The sequence below is a fragment of the Pogoniulus pusillus genome, chromosome 22 (assembly GCF_015220805.1).
Source record: "Pogoniulus pusillus isolate bPogPus1 chromosome 22, bPogPus1.pri, whole genome shotgun sequence".
NCBI lineage: Eukaryota > Metazoa > Chordata > Aves > Piciformes > Lybiidae > Pogoniulus > Pogoniulus pusillus.
Window position 1 is genome coordinate 21,761,040 of NC_087285.1, and position 18,927 is coordinate 21,779,966.

General features: G+C 49.2%; 1 protein-coding gene across 6 annotated transcripts in view; it reads left to right on the forward strand.

Moving 5' to 3' along the window:
- TRPC7 (transient receptor potential cation channel subfamily C member 7) overlaps positions 1 to 18,927 on the forward strand; it is an 86,320-nt gene that overhangs the window by 42,108 nt on the left and 25,285 nt on the right. For all 6 annotated transcript variants that reach the window (XM_064162171.1, XM_064162170.1, XM_064162172.1 and 3 more), the window contains exons 4-6: positions 6,876 to 7,040; positions 13,935 to 14,151; positions 18,546 to 18,779. In XM_064162171.1, coding sequence (XP_064018241.1) covers positions 6,876 to 7,040; positions 13,935 to 14,151; positions 18,546 to 18,779 — 616 coding nt within the window. The remainder of the gene's footprint in view (positions 1 to 6,875; positions 7,041 to 13,934; positions 14,152 to 18,545; positions 18,780 to 18,927) is intronic.

Genomic DNA, 18,927 nt, shown 5'->3' on the forward strand with positions numbered 1-18,927 from the left:
CCTGATCTTCTTTCCCCCTCCTTTTTGTGATAATCAGAGCAAGATGAGCACCACCAAGGCTCTGTGGCATGCTGCCAGCCTTTATTGCCCTGTGCAAAATAAATTGCTGCAATGAGCAGGGTTCTAGGGCAATTCTTTCTCCATTTCCCTGTGCCTGTGTTTCCACTGTAGCTGTTCCCAGACAGAGCGGGGAAAAAACCAAACCCAAACCTAAACAAACAGATTGAAATGTCTGCTGAATTCTCTGAAATGCCAACCAGCAGAAGTCTTTGGCTGTCTCATTGCCAAGGACAACTGAATTTCTTTGTCTGAATCGATTCTCATAACGCAGTGCACAATTAGAGGAGCTGTTGCCCTGGCCCTTCATCCCAGAGCTCTGCACATCCTCCAGCCTCATTTTTCTCCCCGTGCGTTGCTGCAATTGCTGTTGAATTCATCATAGCTGCAAATCAGATTTACAAGGGGAATCAATTTGCTCTCTACCTTCCTTCCACAGCATCTCCCCATCCATTTGCCACAACGATGGTAAGCCCTAGCAGCATCAACCCAAACATAAACACCGGGCGCTAGGAAATGCCTCCTTGCGGCGCTGCTGTCATCACCTTGTCCTTAAACGTTCAGTGTTCAGAAGGGCCAGGGATGAGGATTTATAGATTGACCTTTTTATTGAAAGCAGCTTAAAACAAAGACTTTTTACATGTTAATATTTCCAGGAAAACAACTCTAAAGACAAAAGAGGTTAAAAGGAGGCTTCCAAGTTCTTCACTCTGCTTTAGTTCCTCAGTGGAAAGAGTAAAGGCTTGGCTTTGGTGGTTTGTTTTTTCCTCTGTGAGGAATGCAGACCCCAAAGCCTAATCCATCTGAAGAAGCACATTTTAACTAGCTGCTAACGCGCTGTTGAAGAAGGCAATGTGCTACTCCACCCCGGTCCTAACTGCTGTGCAAACCTGCTTCGTTCCGCACCAGCAGCGAGCTGAGCCTTTACACTCAGAGCAGCAGTTCTGTCCTTACTGAAGCACCCAGAAAAGAGCCCATTCAAGCCCCGATTTGGTCTGGGAGGTGAAAGCACAGTTAGAATTTTCTGCCCTTTTCAGCCCCGATAAAAGTGCAGAGTGATTGGCATTGGAATGGGCTGCCCAGGGAGGTGGTGGAGTCGCCATCCCTGGAGGTGTTCAAGAAAAGCCTGGCTGGGGCACTTAGTGCCATGGTCTGGATGACTGGCTAGGGCTGGGTGCTAGGTTGGACTGGACGAGCTTGGAGGTCTCTTCCAACCTGCTTGATTCTATGATTCAGTGCAGCTGAAACCCCAGCAGCCTGTGGCAGCTCGGAGGGCTGCAGCAGGGCAGTGGCACAGCTGCCAGACCTGCCCTATGGACTCCGAGATCTTAAGGGTCTTTTTCCAACCAAAAAGACTCTGTGTCCACCCTGCCAGGAAGGGGCAAGAGCAGCCACAGAGCCCCAGTGTAGCCTTTGCCTTTCTCCTCTCTTCCTCCCTCTTCATGCTCCTCCTCCTCACCTCCAGAAAGTTCTGCTTTCTGAACCAGTGGAGGATCTTTCATTCCTCTCCTAAGGAGGTTTATTCAGCCACAGAACTCATAAATGAAACACTTGGTTCTGCTAATGCAATCAGCCACAATAGCAGCATATTTATTTTTCATCCTTCCTTTCAGTTATTTTGCCTTTTAATTACCCTCCTTTGTGATTAAAGGCAGTGACATTCTAAATTCAATCGCCCTGCAGAACAGTATGAAACAAAGAAAATTAATCTTTCATTATGAAACTCTTCCCTTCTTCTGCCATCAAGAAGTTGCCTTCTTCAGTTGTCTGCTGCTCCCCTTTCTCCTCTGACCAGCAAACTGAAGAGCCTCAGTTACAGAATACGAAACCTGCTTTTTTGTACCACAGCACAACAAAACACCACCTGCTTTTGAGTTCATCTTTCTGTCCAGCCAGTAAAGAACCATAGAATCAACCAGGCTGGAAGAGAGCTCCAAGCTCATCCAGCCCAACCTAGCACCCAGCCCTGCCCAACCAACCAGACCATGGCACTCAGTGCCCCAGCCAGGCTTGGCTCCAACACCTCCAGGCACAGAGACTCCACCACCTCCCTGGGCAGCCCATTCCAATGCCAATCACTCTCTCTGGCAGGAACTTCCTGTTGCGGAGGGGCAGTAATAATTCGTGGCCGAGTCGAGAATTTATCAAAAATAGATATTTTTTATTTTTACAAAACCCGCCCCCACAACTATATATGCAAAGATTAATTTCGTTTGATAAACAGGTTCAGTTGCATGAGAATTCTACGAGGATACCATTAATAATCTGACTATATATATTTGGAAGTCAGTTTTTGGAAAAGGAGTCTGCTATTAATTAATAGCGGTTTCTTACTAAATTAAGCTAAGCCAAATAACTCACTCAGGCTGGCTCGTGCAGTCGGTCTTCCTCCTCCAGCGGCTACAGGAGTCGTTAAGAGTCGTTAAGGGTCGTTAGGCAGACAAAGGTGTGCCTAACACCAAGGCAAGTCCTTTGGTCTCTCTGCAGTGCAGGCACAGGAGAGTGAGCGAACTCGTCCAGGCACACGCAAAATCCAAAGCGGGAACCCCAAAGGCGGGAAGATCCCCAATATTTATACCCTTGGCTAGACAAAGGGCAGAGTTACCACACTTTAGGCGCGAAAGCGCACGGCCAATCCCAGCCTGGCTCCAGCGCGGGAACTCACGGGGCAGTCGCCGCCCCCTTCTCGGCTGCAGGGCAGGCGAGGGGGGGGGGAAACCAGGCGGCTTTTCCCCTTTCCCCCTGAAGTCCGGGCAGGAGAGGAATTTAGGGGTACAGGACTCCAGGACATCCCACCCCGGTGGTAATGAGCATCTTTGTCTAGAACTTGAGTGACAGGTGATCCCCCTTCAATTTAGGAACCTATTAATATATATATATGGCTTAGCCTTTTCCAACATTAACAATAGTTAACACATTAATCGCCCCAACAATATTTAACAATACTTAACAAGGCTTAACAATAGCCCAAACAGTATTAACAAAGCTACACAGTCCATTTGAAGATTGCTCTGTTCCTGGTAGAGCAACCAAGTTCATGGCAGAGCCTTAGATGCTCTGAGTCCATGGCTGGAGGTCACAGTCCGTGGGTCCGGATGCCATCATCCACTGGCCACCCCGGTGATATGACTCCATCTCCCGTGTAGCTGGTTCTCCCTTTCCCAGGTGCTGGTCAGGTGGTCAGGAACTGGTCCTCTGCCTCGACCTTAACCTGTAAGGAGACAAAACCTGCCTCGGCCTATGAAGGCCAGGCTTAGCAATTAATAGTTGGGGACGATCCACCGTGTACTGATCCGGTGGCCTTTTCCATTTGCATCTAGGGCTTCCCAGGCATATAAGCCTCTGGGTTTACCCCATGCCATTGGCACTACCCCTATAGGTTGGCCTTTTGTACTGGGGCAGGTGGTCAGTGACCACGTGGCTCACCTAGGCAGCAGGTCTTTATTCTGGGGGCTTCTGTAGCTCTCCCCGTGACTGCTGACCATTAAAAGCTGCCGAGCCACTATTACAGTAATTCAGTGTTTAGCCTCCCGTGTGGGAGACGAGAAAGGGTTAACCTTTCTGTCTGGGGACGAGCTGCAGTTCCCAGCGGGGGGGGCTGCCGCTTCTGGGCGAGCCACTTCGGGAGCCACCGCTGGGCTTCTCGCGGCTGCCTCTGGATTTTGCAGCCGATTTCTGAAGGCACCGCACTAGATCCTTCAGCTGCCAGTCTGCCAGCTGCCTTAAAACAGTTTTTGGTACCCCTAAAGTCAGGGCTTGTCTATACCAACTGTTCTTTCCTCTGGGTCTCCAGTCACTCTGTGGGTCTCTGCCCCTTCCCCTCGGGGAGAAGCCTGAAGGACCGGTCCCCCTGGGGGGGCAGTCCTGCACTGGCCGGACCTGCCTGCGCAGAGTCCTGGGATTTTCTGGGGGAGAAGCACGAGACTGTCTCTCCCCAGCCCCTTTTCCTTCAGGAGACCCAAACCCAAACTGCAGCCCGTGGGCATTCAAGTCAGTTAACAGTTCAGCCCAAGTCATTACGTGCTCTTTAGCACCATCGTTCTCTGCATTTTCTCCAAGCACACGTTCAATTTTCTCAACGTTCTTCATTACTTGGATTTGCAGAGTTGCTGGCAAACCCTTCATAATAGGGTGCAGTCTCTCCGGGTCCACAGGGGCATAAAATGGGCAATCATAATGTCCCTTATCATAGATAGCCTGGACACAGGCAAGTCTGCGGAGAGCAGTGATGAGCTCAGAGGAGCTGGTGACCTTTAGTTCCGTCGGCTCCCCCCGGTAGGCTGGGCGGACACTGCTTGCCCAGTAGGCTATCCGAGCGGTGAGGCTGTGTGTCCCCTCGGGTTCACGTGTCAGGAACACATCGTCCCCCCAGTCTCCAGCAGCTTCCTGCGAGTCTAGAAGGACCCGGTCCCCACCGGCTCGGGACACTCGATACACATAGTCAGCGACTGAGTCCCCAGGATCTCTCGCATATTTGACTTGTAAGTCACTGAGCTGTGCATCTGTAAACTGTTTTTTGATCACGGTGGTCCCTGCACCGCCTTTCCTGCCCTTCACGGACTCAGTCCTGATCACAGGCAACACGTGCTTGTGCACCGCGGCGCCCTCCTCACCGGAGCTCTCTTCACCGCTGTCTACGGGGGAGTCCGGTCGGGACCTGCGCTTTCTGCGTGGCTTTGAGGCTTTCTGCCGCGCAGAGGCATGTGCAGAGGAATTCTCTGAGTCTCTGGCAGAGTCTTTTGTGCCTGGTTTCGGGGAACTCCTCTCCCCCAAAGAGCCCCTCGGGGCATTCTCTGCCTTTCTCCCTGATTCCCGCGAATCACTCCATTCAAATTCAGACACGGAGACCGAAGAGGTGGTGTCTGCAGGCGTTACAAGCCTTTCTTTCATCTGGGCAGTCAGTGCCGCGGTCAGGCTCTTTGTCTGCGCCAGCATGCTTTCCCAGATACTTTGGCATTTAGCTTTTTCGGCTAATAAATCCTTTTCCAAGGCCTGAATTCTTTTTTCATAATTTTCAAATTCGGCCAGAGTCTGGGTCACGACTGACCCCAGAACAACAGAGAAATGCTCCGTTGGAGACTCAGAAATCACAGGGTCTGAGCGCTCAGCTAATTTCTCCAGGATTTTCTCCGGATTTTTACAATTTTTCTGAGCCCAAATTAAATCAAGCCCTGTGATTAGGCATCCCTTTTCTTGTAGAAATTCTATGATTGAACTACCCAGCATACACTGCGCCATAATGTTGCGGAGGGCAGAAATAATTCGTGGCCGAGTCGAGAATTTATCAAAAATAGATATTTTTTATTTTTACAAAACCCGCCCCCACAACTATATATGCAAAGATTAATTTCGTTTGATAAACAGGTTCAGTTGCATGAGAATTCTACGAGGATACCATTAATAATCTGACTATATATATTTGGAAGTCAGTTTTTGGAAAAGGAGTCTGCTATTAATTAATAGCGGTTTCTTACTAAATTAAGCTAAGCCAAATAACTCACTCAGGCTGGCTCGTGCAGTCGGTCTTCCTCCTCCAGCGGCTACAGGAGTCGTTAAGAGTCGTTAAGGGTCGTTAGGCAGACAAAGGTGTGCCTAACACCAAGGCAAGTCCTTTGGTCTCTCTGCAGTGCAGGCACAGGAGAGTGAGCGAACTCGTCCAGGCACACGCAAAATCCAAAGCGGGAACCCCAAAGGCGGGAAGATCCCCAATATTTATACCCTTGGCTAGACAAAGGGCAGAGTTACCACACTTTAGGCGCGAAAGCGCACGGCCAATCCCAGCCTGGCTCCAGCGCGGGAACTCACGGGGCAGTCGCCGCCCCCTTCTCGGCTGCAGGGCAGGCGAGGGGGGGGGGAAACCAGGCGGCTTTTCCCCTTTCCCCCTGAAGTCCGGGCAGGAGAGGAATTTAGGGGTACAGGACTCCAGGACACTTCCAGAGATCCAGCCTAGACCTGCCCTGGCACAGCTTGAGACTGTGTCCCCTTGTTCTGTTGCTGGGTGCCTGGCAGCAGAGCCTAACCCCACCTGGCTACAGCCTCCCTTCGGAGAGCTGCAGACAGCAATGAGCTCTGCCCTGAGCCTCCTCTTCTGCAGGCTGCACCCCCCCAGCTTCCTCAGCCTCTCCTCACAGGGCTGTGCTCCAGGCTCCTACCCAGCCTTGGTCGCTCTTCTCTGGACACCTTCCAGCACTTCAACATCTCTGTTGAACTGAGTGGCCCAGAGCTGGACACAGCACTCAAGGTGTGGCCCGAGCAGTGCTGAGTACAAGCTGTGATTTATTGGGAGTTACTCTGAGATGCAGCATTTGAAGCTGTTAAATCTCAGCCAGACCTCTTTCAGTTTACAGGAGCAGGAGGACCATGCCAGGTGGTTCCCTTTGGGTCCACAGGCAGCGAACACAGCACCAACATTGATGCTGTGTCGAGCTCCTCTTTCAGTGGCCCAGGCCTGCAGCTTCTGAGGGTTTCTTCAGCTTGGCATCAAAGTGCCTCTGTTCCTTTTCTGAAGCCCCATGCAGACTGTCTTGCCTCCCAAGCTAACTTCCCTACAGTGTCCCAGATGGATGTCGGGGTTTGACCTACACGGTCTGCTGGCTCACAAAGCTTTTACCTGGAGAAGACAAGCAGCAGAAGTGAAACAGGTTCTGCCAGCACCTGGGGATTTTGTGTCTGCTTTGCAGTGTTCTGTTCATGCCACTGTAAGTTGTGCTGGACACCAAGGACAGCATAGTCCTGTCTTCTTGTTCCACTGACAAGTTCAGCAGGTTCTTCATCCTCTTCTACTATGCTACTAATATTTGTTTCTTCTTCTCTTACAGTTTGTTGCCCACCCCAACTGCCAGCAGCAATTGCTCACCATGTGGTATGAAAACCTCTCAGGCTTACGGCAGCAGTCGATAGCTGTGAAGTTCTTGGCTGTCTTTGGGGTCTCCATTGGCCTGCCCTTCCTCGCCATAGCCTACTGGATTGCTCCCTGCAGCAAGGTACAGACCCCTGCAGGGGTGATGGGGACTTCTGTCCAGCACCTGGAGTGCAGCCACCTGTTCTGCTGTAAGATGTTTGACTCCTGCTGTCCTCCACGACAGAGCCTCAGAGGAGAGCAAGCTTGAGTTGGTGCTTGTTATAAAGAAGTGGAGCTGTTAGGCATGGCTTGAGCTTCATTTTCACAGGGACAAAAGGTAGAGCAGTAGGGGAAGAGGCTGGGACAGTGGGTGAGAAAAAAGGATAGGAGCTGTGGCAGTTTTGAGGGATCATAGATCTCAAAACTTCCAATCAGTGTGCAGTCTCCTCATTCCTGCTCCTGGAAGGGGGTAAGAGTCAGTTCTGTTCTCCAGAACCAGGAAACTGGATCAGGAGCTAACCAGAAAAAAGGATGGAGATGGACAGGAGATAAAAACATGGGAGTGAGGTGAAGAAAACCTGCCCAGATAAGAGATAAATAAATAAAGGAGAAGATTTTTGTTGCCCTTTTAGTTAACTCTGATGTTTACACTCTCCTTCCCTTTAGCTACTTTTTGGTACAGGTTTCTCCCTTCTCTTTCCTTTACTTTTCTCTATGTGGTTTTAGTTAATGGAGCTTTCTGATGGCACAAGTGCCTGAAACTTTGGCAATCCCCAGGGGGCTGCTTAGTGCTGTGGAGGAAACCAAACTTAGTCATGCAGTCTGTACGGCTTGAAGGGGAAAGCTGAAACGTGGCAAGCTGTTGTGTGCCTAAATGTGGCTGTGCTATGTCCCAGAGCATCAGATGGAGCAGGAGGGTGTTGCCATGACCTAGAGGTCACAGGATCCCAGCCAGCCATTAGCTTAGGTAAAAGCTTGAGTTGTCTGTGGTAGGAGATTTGTAGTGAGGCTTCCATCCCGAAAGAGAATGCTCCAGCACTTGGAGATACCTGGGTGTGTGGCTGAGTGGTAAACAGCTTTTGCATTACTTTTGCCACAGAAGAAAGAAGAGTGGCAGGGGAGAAAATCATTTCACATTCAGCAGTAGCCAGCAGCATCATCTATTACGAGACAAAGGTCTTCAGCAGGAGGCTTACCACAGGTGCTTAAAGTTGAGCAGAACGAGCCCTGGTAACTGGTAATGTGTTCAGCCTTGAAAGCATCTTCTACCATTTCCTTTAAGAGGCAAGGAGGAATCTTGTCTCAATTGGTCAAGCCCAAGAAATTACAGATCCACAGATGAGTATTAAGGACAAAACCATCATGGGGAAAGATCTGTGTTAGTGCAATCAGACAAACCTTTTGAAATGTCCTCTGGAACAGCTGAGATAATAAAAGATGCTTAACTTTTGGTGTCCTCTAAGAGGTCTCTAAGAAAAGTAGTTTCTCTTAGAGCAACTGAGAATGAAACTTCACTTGGTGGTACTTGGTGGAACACTGGCTGGAATGGGTTGCCCAAGGAGGTAGTTGAGGCCCCATTCCTGGAGATATTCCAGGTCAGGCTTGACAAAGTTTGAGTGAACTGATCTGGTGGAGGGTGCCCCTGCTTGCTGCAGAGGGGTTGGACTGGATGACCTTTAGAGGTCCCTTCCAATCCAGACCATTTGGTGATTCTGTGACTTTCAAAGGTTTGTGTCAAAACTCCACAGCTTTTATAAGCTCTGGACAGGACTCTGGAGCCTCCCACAGAGGGCATGTAAAAGCCAGGTTCTGTTGTGGGTGGTTTTGATTGGGCCATAGAGGGAATTCATGGGAGTCAGACCTCAGACTAGCAGGGGCTGATGGAGCTGTTTCATTTCCTTCTCCTCTGAGGATTGGCACTCCAGCCAACAGCAACATCTGTGCTGTGCTCTCAGAATCACAGAGGTTACACTGGAGTAGAGCAATGGGTGGGGGAAGGGAACAATCAGGTCCAGCCATCAGGGGAGAATTTAAATTAAAAGCATAGAAAATGTAAAGGAAAAAAATGAGGCAAAAAAAAAAATCCAAAGCAATGAGTTTTACAGCAGAAATAAGACAGGACTGAGAAGGTCCTTTCCTTCTAACTTCTTGAGGAGGGTATATGAAAACAAAATGGAAGGAGGGAGGCTTAACTCTGCACTGGCTGTGATTTCATTGCACTAAGCCTTTTGTACATCCTCATTTCTCAGTCTCCCTTTCTTTTCACTCTACTTTAGCCTATGAAAAGCCACACATAGCCTTCTATCAGTCAGATTGCAAGTTCTTTCAGGCAAGCATTATCTTCTGATGCTTGGCTTTGCATTGACCAGAACAATGCAGTCTTGATTCCTGATTGGTGTCTCTGACAGAAATAACTGCATACTGAATGCATTTTTACTCCACGAATTGGTACCTGAGGTTCGAAGGCTGAGGACTGGGGTCTTGTATCCTCCTAGTGCCATTGCAGAGAGCTTTGCACAGGCCATACAGGGTGGTGGTGCTGGCAGGTGATTTATGTGTGATGCTCTGAGCAGCCTGGTGTTGTCCTGATCAATTGTACAAGTGTTTTGTTTGGGTTTAAGTCGAGGAGACGCTCTTGATGTCACACAACTGGGTAATGAAATAATTTTTCCATAGTAACCATCAGCTAAGACATTGAACTTAAATCAAATCCTGCCTAAATTTAATTTTATCCTGTCCTAAACTTACATCAAGGCCTGTCTTAAAAGATGCAGGGATGGCCAGGCATGAGTCAGGGACTCATTTCTGGGCTAAGAGTGAGAAAAATGAAGGAAGTCACTGTAATGTAGGGTATTGCTTACTGGAGCTGTCCTGAGCAGTATTGTTCTCCATCAGATACTTGAGATGTATCAGTTTTAGTCTATTAGATGTGGATTAGATATTACAGTATTAGATTTATTACCAGAGTAATTCAGACCTAGAAGTAATTCCTTCACTGATGCACCTTAGCAAGGAATAGGTTTTCAAACCATTCACCCCAAACAGAAGATTCCCTTTAATCAAGCTCTCTGGGGCTAGAGGGCACCACACCAAATAGCACCCCTGAAGATCCCACAGATAGCATCAAGTGAGGTTTGCAGCTGAACTCAGCCTTCTCTTCCTCTCAGCTGCAGAGAGCTGTCCACATTGAAACCAAATTTAGTGTCAGCTGTTCACTGACCTCTGGATGCACAAAGTGCTGACAAGACCTGTGGAGCACAAGCCCATCCTATCATGCAAGATCTAAGGTGACTCATCCATGGAAGCCATGGCTCTGAAACAAGCTATGACTTTAGATGTCGTTGCCCCAGACTTGCTTTGTTGGTGACCAGAAGACAAAGGAAGAGATCAGTATTGATATGTCACTATCAGGTAGGGATAGGACTGGGGGGAATGGAGCAAAGCTGGAAATGAGGAGATTCAGACTGGGTGTTAGGGAGAAGTTCTTCACCGTGAGGGTGGTGAGAGCCTGGAAGGGGTTGCCCAGGGAGGTGTTGGAAGCCTCATCCTTGGAGGTGTTTAAGGCCAGGCTGGATGAGGCTCTGGCCAGCCTGATCTAGTGTGAGGTGTCCCTGCCCATGGCAGGGGCTGGAACTGGCTGATCCTTGTGGGTCCTTCCAACTCTGACTGATTCTATAGTTCCGTGATTCTAGAGAATGGGAAAGCTGCAGTCTGCTGCCCACAGACACAAAGAGGCAAGCCAGCAGGACTGTTTGGACACTCTGCAGAACCTCAGCAGGTGTTTTCTTTCCTCTCTGCTCAGCTGATGTGCACCTTCAAGCACTTCCTCACTAACAGGGATCAACCAGAGGCGTTCAAGACAAGACTGGATGAGGCACTTAGTGCCATGGTCTGGTTGATTGGCCAGGGCTGGGTGCTAGGTTGGACTGAATGAGCTTGGAGGTCTCTTCCAACCTGCTTGATTCTATGATTCTGTGATTTGTAGACATCTCTCAAGGCATGGCTTTCACAGAGCCATGCTGGGGATGCAGTTCCCATTGCAACAAACCCAACATCATTTAAGCACTGAAGCTTGAGTGACTCCTTCCACCCAAAGCTGCACCTCTGCCTTTTGGAGCATTTTCTTCCCAGTTAAGCTACAGAAAATTTCCACAACAGAATTCTTCATAGTTCTGTTGTATCCATAACACAGAAAACAGTTTTTGTGTGAGGGTTTCTCCCTTTATGGTCTCTCTATCTTTATTTCTTCCTCTCTGTTGGAGCAGAGGTTAACAAGCATCTGGAAAGCTTTGCTTCCATATCATATTGAATGCATTTTGGTTTGGACATGCTCACATCCTCCAACCCAACGCATTGCTGCAGCTCAGATAGGACATGAAGTCATGAAATGAGCTATGCTCTTAAGAACAAACCTTTGTGCTCAGCCCCTGCCAGTGATTGTGCCAGCAGTGCCAGCCAGGGCCTTCCCTGCAATCCTGACTTGATGATATTTTGATTTTTAGGAGAGTAATTGAGAAATGGGCACAGCAAAGCAGCTACTGCACACCTGGAGTTCAGCTGTAGTGTGCTGCTTGCAAAACAGAGCTGATTGTCACCAAGCATTAGGCTGGCTGGAGGAATTGGTGCTTCATTGATTTCCTGTTGTTACAGAATATTCTAGTCAAGGCTTTGATCTCCTGTAGCTCTTAGCCAAAAATCAGTTTTCTGAGAAGATATGAAAAGCATCAGCTCAGGAAAAACTCTTGTAAGCTTTCTGCAGTAATACAGGGGATAAAATGCTGATGTAAGACTGACCAAAGGCAGCCTTTTGGTAAATCAGTAGAGCACTGAGTGGAGCTACCCCCAGAGCTCCTTTGGCTCTGTAGTACATGGGATTATTTCACTGATAAGGAGAGCTGTGTGACTTTATGGTCTCTCTTTTTTTTAAGCTTCTATAGAGAGCAAGGAAAAAAAATCAAATTGTTTGCAGAGTTCCTGGTTCAGCAGGCAGTGGTTTTCCTCTGGTGGTGAGCTGGAGGTAGAAATGAGTCTCATTCAGATTGCAAATGTCCTTTCTTAAGTCTTGGTTGGCGAAGCCCCACACGCCCATCCTTGCTGTTCCACTTGCTGCTTGCAACGTAAGGTCACCTGAGGAGCAGGCTGAGATTATTGCTGTGTGGGACACTGTTCAGGCACAGCCCATCAGCTCATTAGCTCTGGGCTGGCAATAGAAGTTCTGCTACAGAGCACAAATCTACCCAGCTGTTGGGAGCTAATATGACAGCAAGGTTTAGAAGAGAGGAGTGCATCAGCATCGCAAGTTTTAACACACTTCATTTGCTCCTGTGTCTGCCAGAATAGCCTTAGACCAGACTAAAGCAACTTGGAGTTTAGCTCAGTGCACTGTCTGCCCACTTAAACACGTCCTTAGTGACCTCAGAGAAGATGTTTGTTTGCTGGGTTTCATTTTCTTTATTGGGAAGTCTTTCTGGCATTCAGAAACATGCACACTTCCAACAGGATTTGCTATCCACTCAACACAGGGTTGGTTCCACATTTTAACATGTCAGAGAAGAAAAAGAAACAGGAGCCAGAATCAGGCCTAAAGGGCCCTGCTTTGAAATGATGCCCTGCTCTGCAATGACCTAGGCTCCTTTGGGCAAAGCTGCTCCTGGAGATGCCTAAGAAAAGGTGGAATTTCCTTCTGCAGTCCTCATTCATATTCCCTGTGAAGTGAAACGGAGCCATTTGGTGGAGAGCGTTTTGAGGATGCCTAGGTGAATCTGTCAGTGGGCAACACACCACTGGCAAAGTTCCCTTTGCTTTGAGGGGGGTTAAAAGAACACACACAGGACACTGCTTCCTTTGCTGTCTGTTGTGTCCAACACCACAGGTGTTGGTCCTCACCCTCCTAAAAATGCTTCTACTCTGACATCTTCCTGGAGTAATGCTCTCCTGGGCCACAGGCACTGTGAAAGGGAAATAGTCTGACTTAAATTCATTAACAAAGAAAGTTCTCCAAGAAGAATGGGAAAAGGATGAGTAGCAGCTAAGAGATCTGCTGCTCTGATTCTTGGCTTAATGTCTTGAAATTAATCCTTCTGTTCTGGGGAGTGAGTCTCCAGCTTTTCTAGTAATTAGGAGAGAAGACTGTCATACCAAGGCATGCTAAAAGCATTAGTAAGGACTCTGTAAGCAGAAGGTTCTTTCCTTCACATCTTTAAGGAAGCAAGAATTCAGCACTACTGAAAGTTTCTAACATCTAGTGATGCAAGGCTGAGAAGTGAGACCAGCACTGTCCACACCAGAAGATTCCCAGAGCAGATGCACACACAAACATGCCCCTCACACAGGTGTGTTCTGCCTCTTCACTTTCCACTTGCCATATGCCCAGCACAATTAGATATTATATGTGGGTGTACAGGAGCAATATGAGTTACTGCCACACACAGAAAGTGCTCCAAAGGGCATCATTTGTAGTGCAATACAGAGAATAGCAAAGAATAGCTCAAAACTAGACCCTCTCCAGTTCATGATCTCCTTTTCACCTTGAGCAAGTGATTTGGAGCACCTCTGGAACAAAGACAGGCAGAGGGAGCTGGGAGTGCTCAGCCTGGAAAAGAGAAGGCTCCAGGGACACCTAATAGCAGCCTGCCAGTACCCAAAGGGGGCTGCAGGAAGGCAGGAGAGAGACTGTTTGCAGAGGCCTGCAGTGACAGGACAGGGGGTGATGGCTTCAAACTAGAGAACAGCAGATTTAGACTGGATGTTAGGAACAAGTTCTGCACCAGGAGGGTGGTGGAATAATGGAACAGGTTACCCAGAGAGGTGGTTGAGGCCCATCTCTGGAGATATTCAAGGTGAGGCTGGACAGGGCTCTGGGCACCCTGATTGAGTTGAGGGTGTCCCTGCTGGGTGCAGAGAGGGTTGGACTGGGTGAGCTTTGGAGGTCCCTTCCAACCCAGACCCTTCTGTGATTATAGGAATAAGCTTCCAGGAGGTGAATAAGGGGAGGAAAGATAAAGCATCCTTATGTCTTGTGTGTGTTTGCTTGCAGCTGGGGCGGACCCTCCGAAGCCCTTTCATGAAGTTTGTGGCACATGCAGTTTCTTTCACCATCTTCCTGGGACTGTTGGTAGTGAATGCTTCGGACCGCTTCGAAGGAGTCAAAAATCTCCCCAACGAGACCATCACTGACCACCCAAAACAGATATTCAGAGTCAAAACCACTCAGTTCTCATGGACAGAAATGCTGATCATGAAGTGGGTATTGGGTAAGCAACACCAAAATGTATTTACAAAGCCTCTAGGGAAATCCACCTTGAGTAGGAGTAGCCTGACAGCAGTGCCAAGAGACAGGGATAAAACCCAAGCCAAACAAATCCACCCAGCACCCCCCCCCCCCCAGTAAACCCCAAACCTGCACCATGAGGCTACATCAGAGGCTGATGGCAGTTTGTCGATAGAAACAAGATCAAAGAAGACTTTGATCTGGGTAACTGCTTTAGGAATCACTGAAGGATGCTCAGCAAATCCTCCTTTTCCTGCCTTCCCACAGCGAACGTTGCCTAAGTTGTCTGTTTGCCTCTATTGCTTTAATCGTTGCATCTTAAAGAAGGTAAAACAGGCACAGAAGCTTAGAGCTTCACTGCAGGACACTGCTCCAGTGCAGTGTTGGGATGTGCTGGCCTGGCTTATTGCACTGCCACGAGATCCTAGTGTAGTTCACTGACCTTCAGTCTCCTCACCTGCCAGAGGGCTGCATTGCTCTTCGTTTTAGCCTGCTGCTCTCCGAGCTCCAGCTCTTTACCTGGCAGTGAATGATGCCATGGAGAGCATCCCAAAGTTACTGCTAGGTAAAGAGCTGGATGGTATGAAACTGCTGCTGGGGGGTGGGGAGCAGCACAGCACCCAAACCTTTTAGAAGAAATGAAGTTATGCAGCAGAGCAAGGACTCATGTGGATGAAGCCTTAAAGGGCAAAGCCATGTCACAGGGACATGAAGATGCTCAGAGGGCTGCAGCAGCTCTGCTATGTGGGCAGGCTACAGGAGTTGGGGCACTGCAGCCTGCAGAAGGCTTTGAGGAGACCTTGGAGTGGCCTTCCAGGGTCTGAAGTGGGCTCCAGGAGGGCTGGGGAGGGATTATTGACAAGGTCTGGTAATGACAGGATGGAGAAGTGGGTTTGAACTGGCAGAGGGGAGATTGAATCTGGATGTTACGGAAACGTTCTTGACAGTGAGGGTGGTGAGACACTGGCACAGGTTGCTCAAGGAGGTTGTGGAGCACAGAATCACCCAATCAAAGATCACATTGTTGTGCCCCACAACCTCCCTGGAGGTGTTCAAGGGCAGGTTGGATGAGTCCTTGAGTGACCTGTTCTAGTGGGAGGTGTCCCTGCCTATGGCAGGGGGTTGGCACTGGCTGATCCCTGAGGTCCTTTCCAGCCTTAACAGTGATTCTGTGATTCTGTGCTCAAGTTAAACTTGCAGGGAGCTTTGGGCATATTCTGCTGCATTCCTTTTTCTGTAGGTGTGATTAATTTCTGGCAGGTTAGCCCCTCTGAACCTCTGATCTAAACAAGCTCAGGAGGATTTCTTGAGAAACTGAACTTCTCAGCTCTGCAGCATCTTTGTCTGCCTCTTCTGTGTCTATTTCTGCTCACCACCACCATGATCTTGATTCTTCTCTTGTGGCAAATAATTCCACTGTTCCAAAAAGTACTGATGGCATGAAACTGCCCTGAAAAATAGGATGGAGCTGCCCTATCTGATGGCTTCCTGGTCACCATTGCTTTGTTCCCTCTGCCTGCAACAGTCAGGATCCCATACAGGATATTAGGCTAGAAAATGCTGAATAGATGCCAGACTGGATAGTGTAAGTCTGGAAGATATATTTTTAACATGATATTAAAGCAGCAGGACAGGATGATTGGATTTTAGGGTAGGTATTTTTTCCTCACAGGCAGTAGGTATCTGCTTGCCTGGTGAGTCCCTGAGAGATGAAGAAGAAAACATTTCATTTAAAGCAAAGGATTTGACTTCTCTGGGAGAAGAAAGGTGATTCATTGTGCAGACTTCCCAAAATAATGAGATTCTCTAATGATTGCCTACATCAGCACTGGCAGTCTTCTCTGGCCATTCTGCCTGTCTGCCTGCACAGAGCTTCAAACAATGGCTCAGCCACGGCGAGGTGAAAGCTTGGTGCACCCAGCCTGCAGACAGCTGGCACAGGCACCTGGGCACCAGTCGAGCCCCATGTGTGACCCTGAGCTTGAAGGGCTTTGAATCACACTCACAGAATGTCAGGGGCTGGAAGGGACCTCAAGAGATCATCTGGGCCAACCCCCTCTGCCAGAGCAGCATCACCCAGAGCAGATCACACTGGAATGCATCCAGATGGTTCTTGAACACCTCCAGAGAGGGAGACTCCACAGCCCCCCTGGGCAGCCTGTTCCAGGGCTCTGCCACACTCACAGGGGAAAAAAAATCCTCCTTGTGTTTAAATGAAATTTCCTCTGCCTCAGCTTCCACCATTGCCCCTTGTCCTGGCACTGGGCATCACCCAGCAGAGCCTGGCTCCAGCCTCCTGGCACTCACCCTGCACATAGTGATGACCATTGATGAGGTCACCTCTCAGCCTCCTCCTCTCCCAGCAGCACAGCCCCAGCTCCCTCAGGCTCTCCTCCTAACAGAGCTGTTCCATTCACTTCAGCATCTTTGTGGCTCTGTGCTGGACTCTCTCAAGCAGTTCTATGTCCCTCTTGACCTGGGGAGGCCGAGAACTGGACACAGTACTCCAGCTGTGGCCTCACCAGTGCAGAGTAAGCACTAAGGGTCACAGACTGCACAGCCTGTGGGCACAAAAGTCTTGCTGGTATTGCAATTATGGATGAGAAAGACAACTAAACAAAAGTAAAAGTTCTGGATAAGCAGCACCAGCAAAGTTGCCAGGACAGGGTTTTCCAAAGAGGCAGAGGGAAGTAGACAGCAACTGTATGTCAGAGTGTGAGAAACTGAGTTGTGAGTACTAAGAGCTGTGCTCAGCACTGCTCAGGCCTCTCCTTGAGTGCTGTGTTCAGTTCTGGGCTCCTCCATTCCAGAGAGATGTTGAGGTGCTGGAAGGTGTTTGGAGAAGGGCAGCAAGGCTGGGGAGGGGCCTGGAGCACAGCCCTGTGAGGAGAGGCTGAGGGAGCTGGGGGGGTGCAGCCTGCAGCAGAGGAGGCTCAGGGCAGAGCTCATTGCTGCCTGCAGCTGCCTGCAGGGAGGCTGTAGCCAGGTGGGGTTGGACTCTGCTGCCAGGCAAGCAGCAACAGAACAAGGGGACACAGCCTCAAGTTGTGCCAGGGGAGGTTCAGGCTGGATGTTAGGAGGAAATTCCTGCCAGAGAGAGTGATTGGCATTGGAATGGGCTGCCCAGGGAGGTGGTGGAGTCACTGTCCCTGGAGGTGTTGGAGCCAAGCCTGGCTGGGGCACTTGGTGCCATGGTCTGGTTGATTGGCCAGGGCTGGGTGCTAGGTTGAGCTGGGGGAGCTTGGAGGTCTTTTCCAACCTGCTTGATTCTGTGATTCTAAATACACATAGCTAGATTTAATCCTACCTGGCACCACCTTCAGTTGCTCTCTTCAGACTCAACACTCCAGGTATGGTCCCTACATTTCAATCAAAATAAGTAGTTTTATTTACAGAATCATAGAATTGCTTTGGCTGGAAGAGACCTTTAAGATCATCAAGCCCAACCATTAACTCACTTCAAATCACATGCAATTAATTATCCAGCAGTATTGACCAAAGAGTTACTGTAACCTTTCTACCTGTCCCCAGAACTGATGTTTTTCCATATGTCTGGATAAAACATGATTGCCATGCAGATGGCAAAAGGAAAGATGTAAATGATAGGCCACTAGAGTGATCCTTTCACAGAGTGATGATAATTCCAGCCAGTCTGCTCAGCTCAAGGCCTTCCTTCAGGAATCTGTGACTTAGGTGTGTTAGGTGACCAAGATTAGAAAGCAAGTTGGATGGAAGAGTTAACAAAACAGTGAAGGTTTTAGCAGCTGTTAAGATGAGATGACATGAAACATTCCCAGTTTACTTGAGGAGTTATTTGTTTAGTGCCTTAGGAGCCACCACTGGCTGGGAAATGGGTCTGTGGGAGCACAAAACTACCTTCTGTGTTTGCTGGTTACAGAATCACAGAATTAACCAGGTTGGCAAAGACCTCAAAGGTCACCGAGGGCAACTTATCACCTAACCCTTCTAATGAACTAAGCCATGGCACTAAGTGCCCCAGCCAGCCTCCTCTTAAACACCTCCAGGGATGGGGGCTCCACCACCTCCCTGGGCAGCCCATTCCAATGCCAATCACTCTTGCTGTGAAGAACTTCTTCCCAACATCCAGCCTGAACCTGCCCTGGCACAGCTTGAGACTGTGTCCCCTTCTGTTGCTGGTTGCCTGGAAGAAGAGCCCAACCCCACCTGGCTACAGACAGCAATGAGCTCTGCCCTGAGCCTCCTCTGCTGCAGGCTGCACACCCCCAGCTCCCTCAGCCTCTCCTCACAGGGCTGTGCTCCAGGCCCCTCCCCAGCCTTGCTGCCCTTCTCTCCACACCTTCCAGCACCTCAATAACTTGAGGGGCCCAGGTTAAGTGCCCTCTGCCCTTTCCACAGGCATGATATGGTCAGAGTGCAAGGAGATCTGGGAAGAGGGACCACGTGAATATGTGGTGCATCTCTGGAACCTGCTGGACTTTGGGATGCTCTCCATCTTCGTGGCATCATTCACTGCCAGGTTCATGGCTTTCCTGAAGGCCACCGAAGCGCAGCAGTACGTAGATCAGTATGTGCAGGACGATGACCTCAGCAACGTCACCCTTCCCCCTGAAGTTGCTTACTTCACTTATGGTAAGATGCTTTTTGCTGTCTAATGCTTGCCTGATCTTTTAGGCTAATGTGTGGCTGTGCTGAGAGCAGCTTTCTGTTTGTGATGTTTCTGTAGGGGTTTTTGTCTGGTTAAACCAAACTCTTCTGCTCTGATCTACCCATTCCAGCA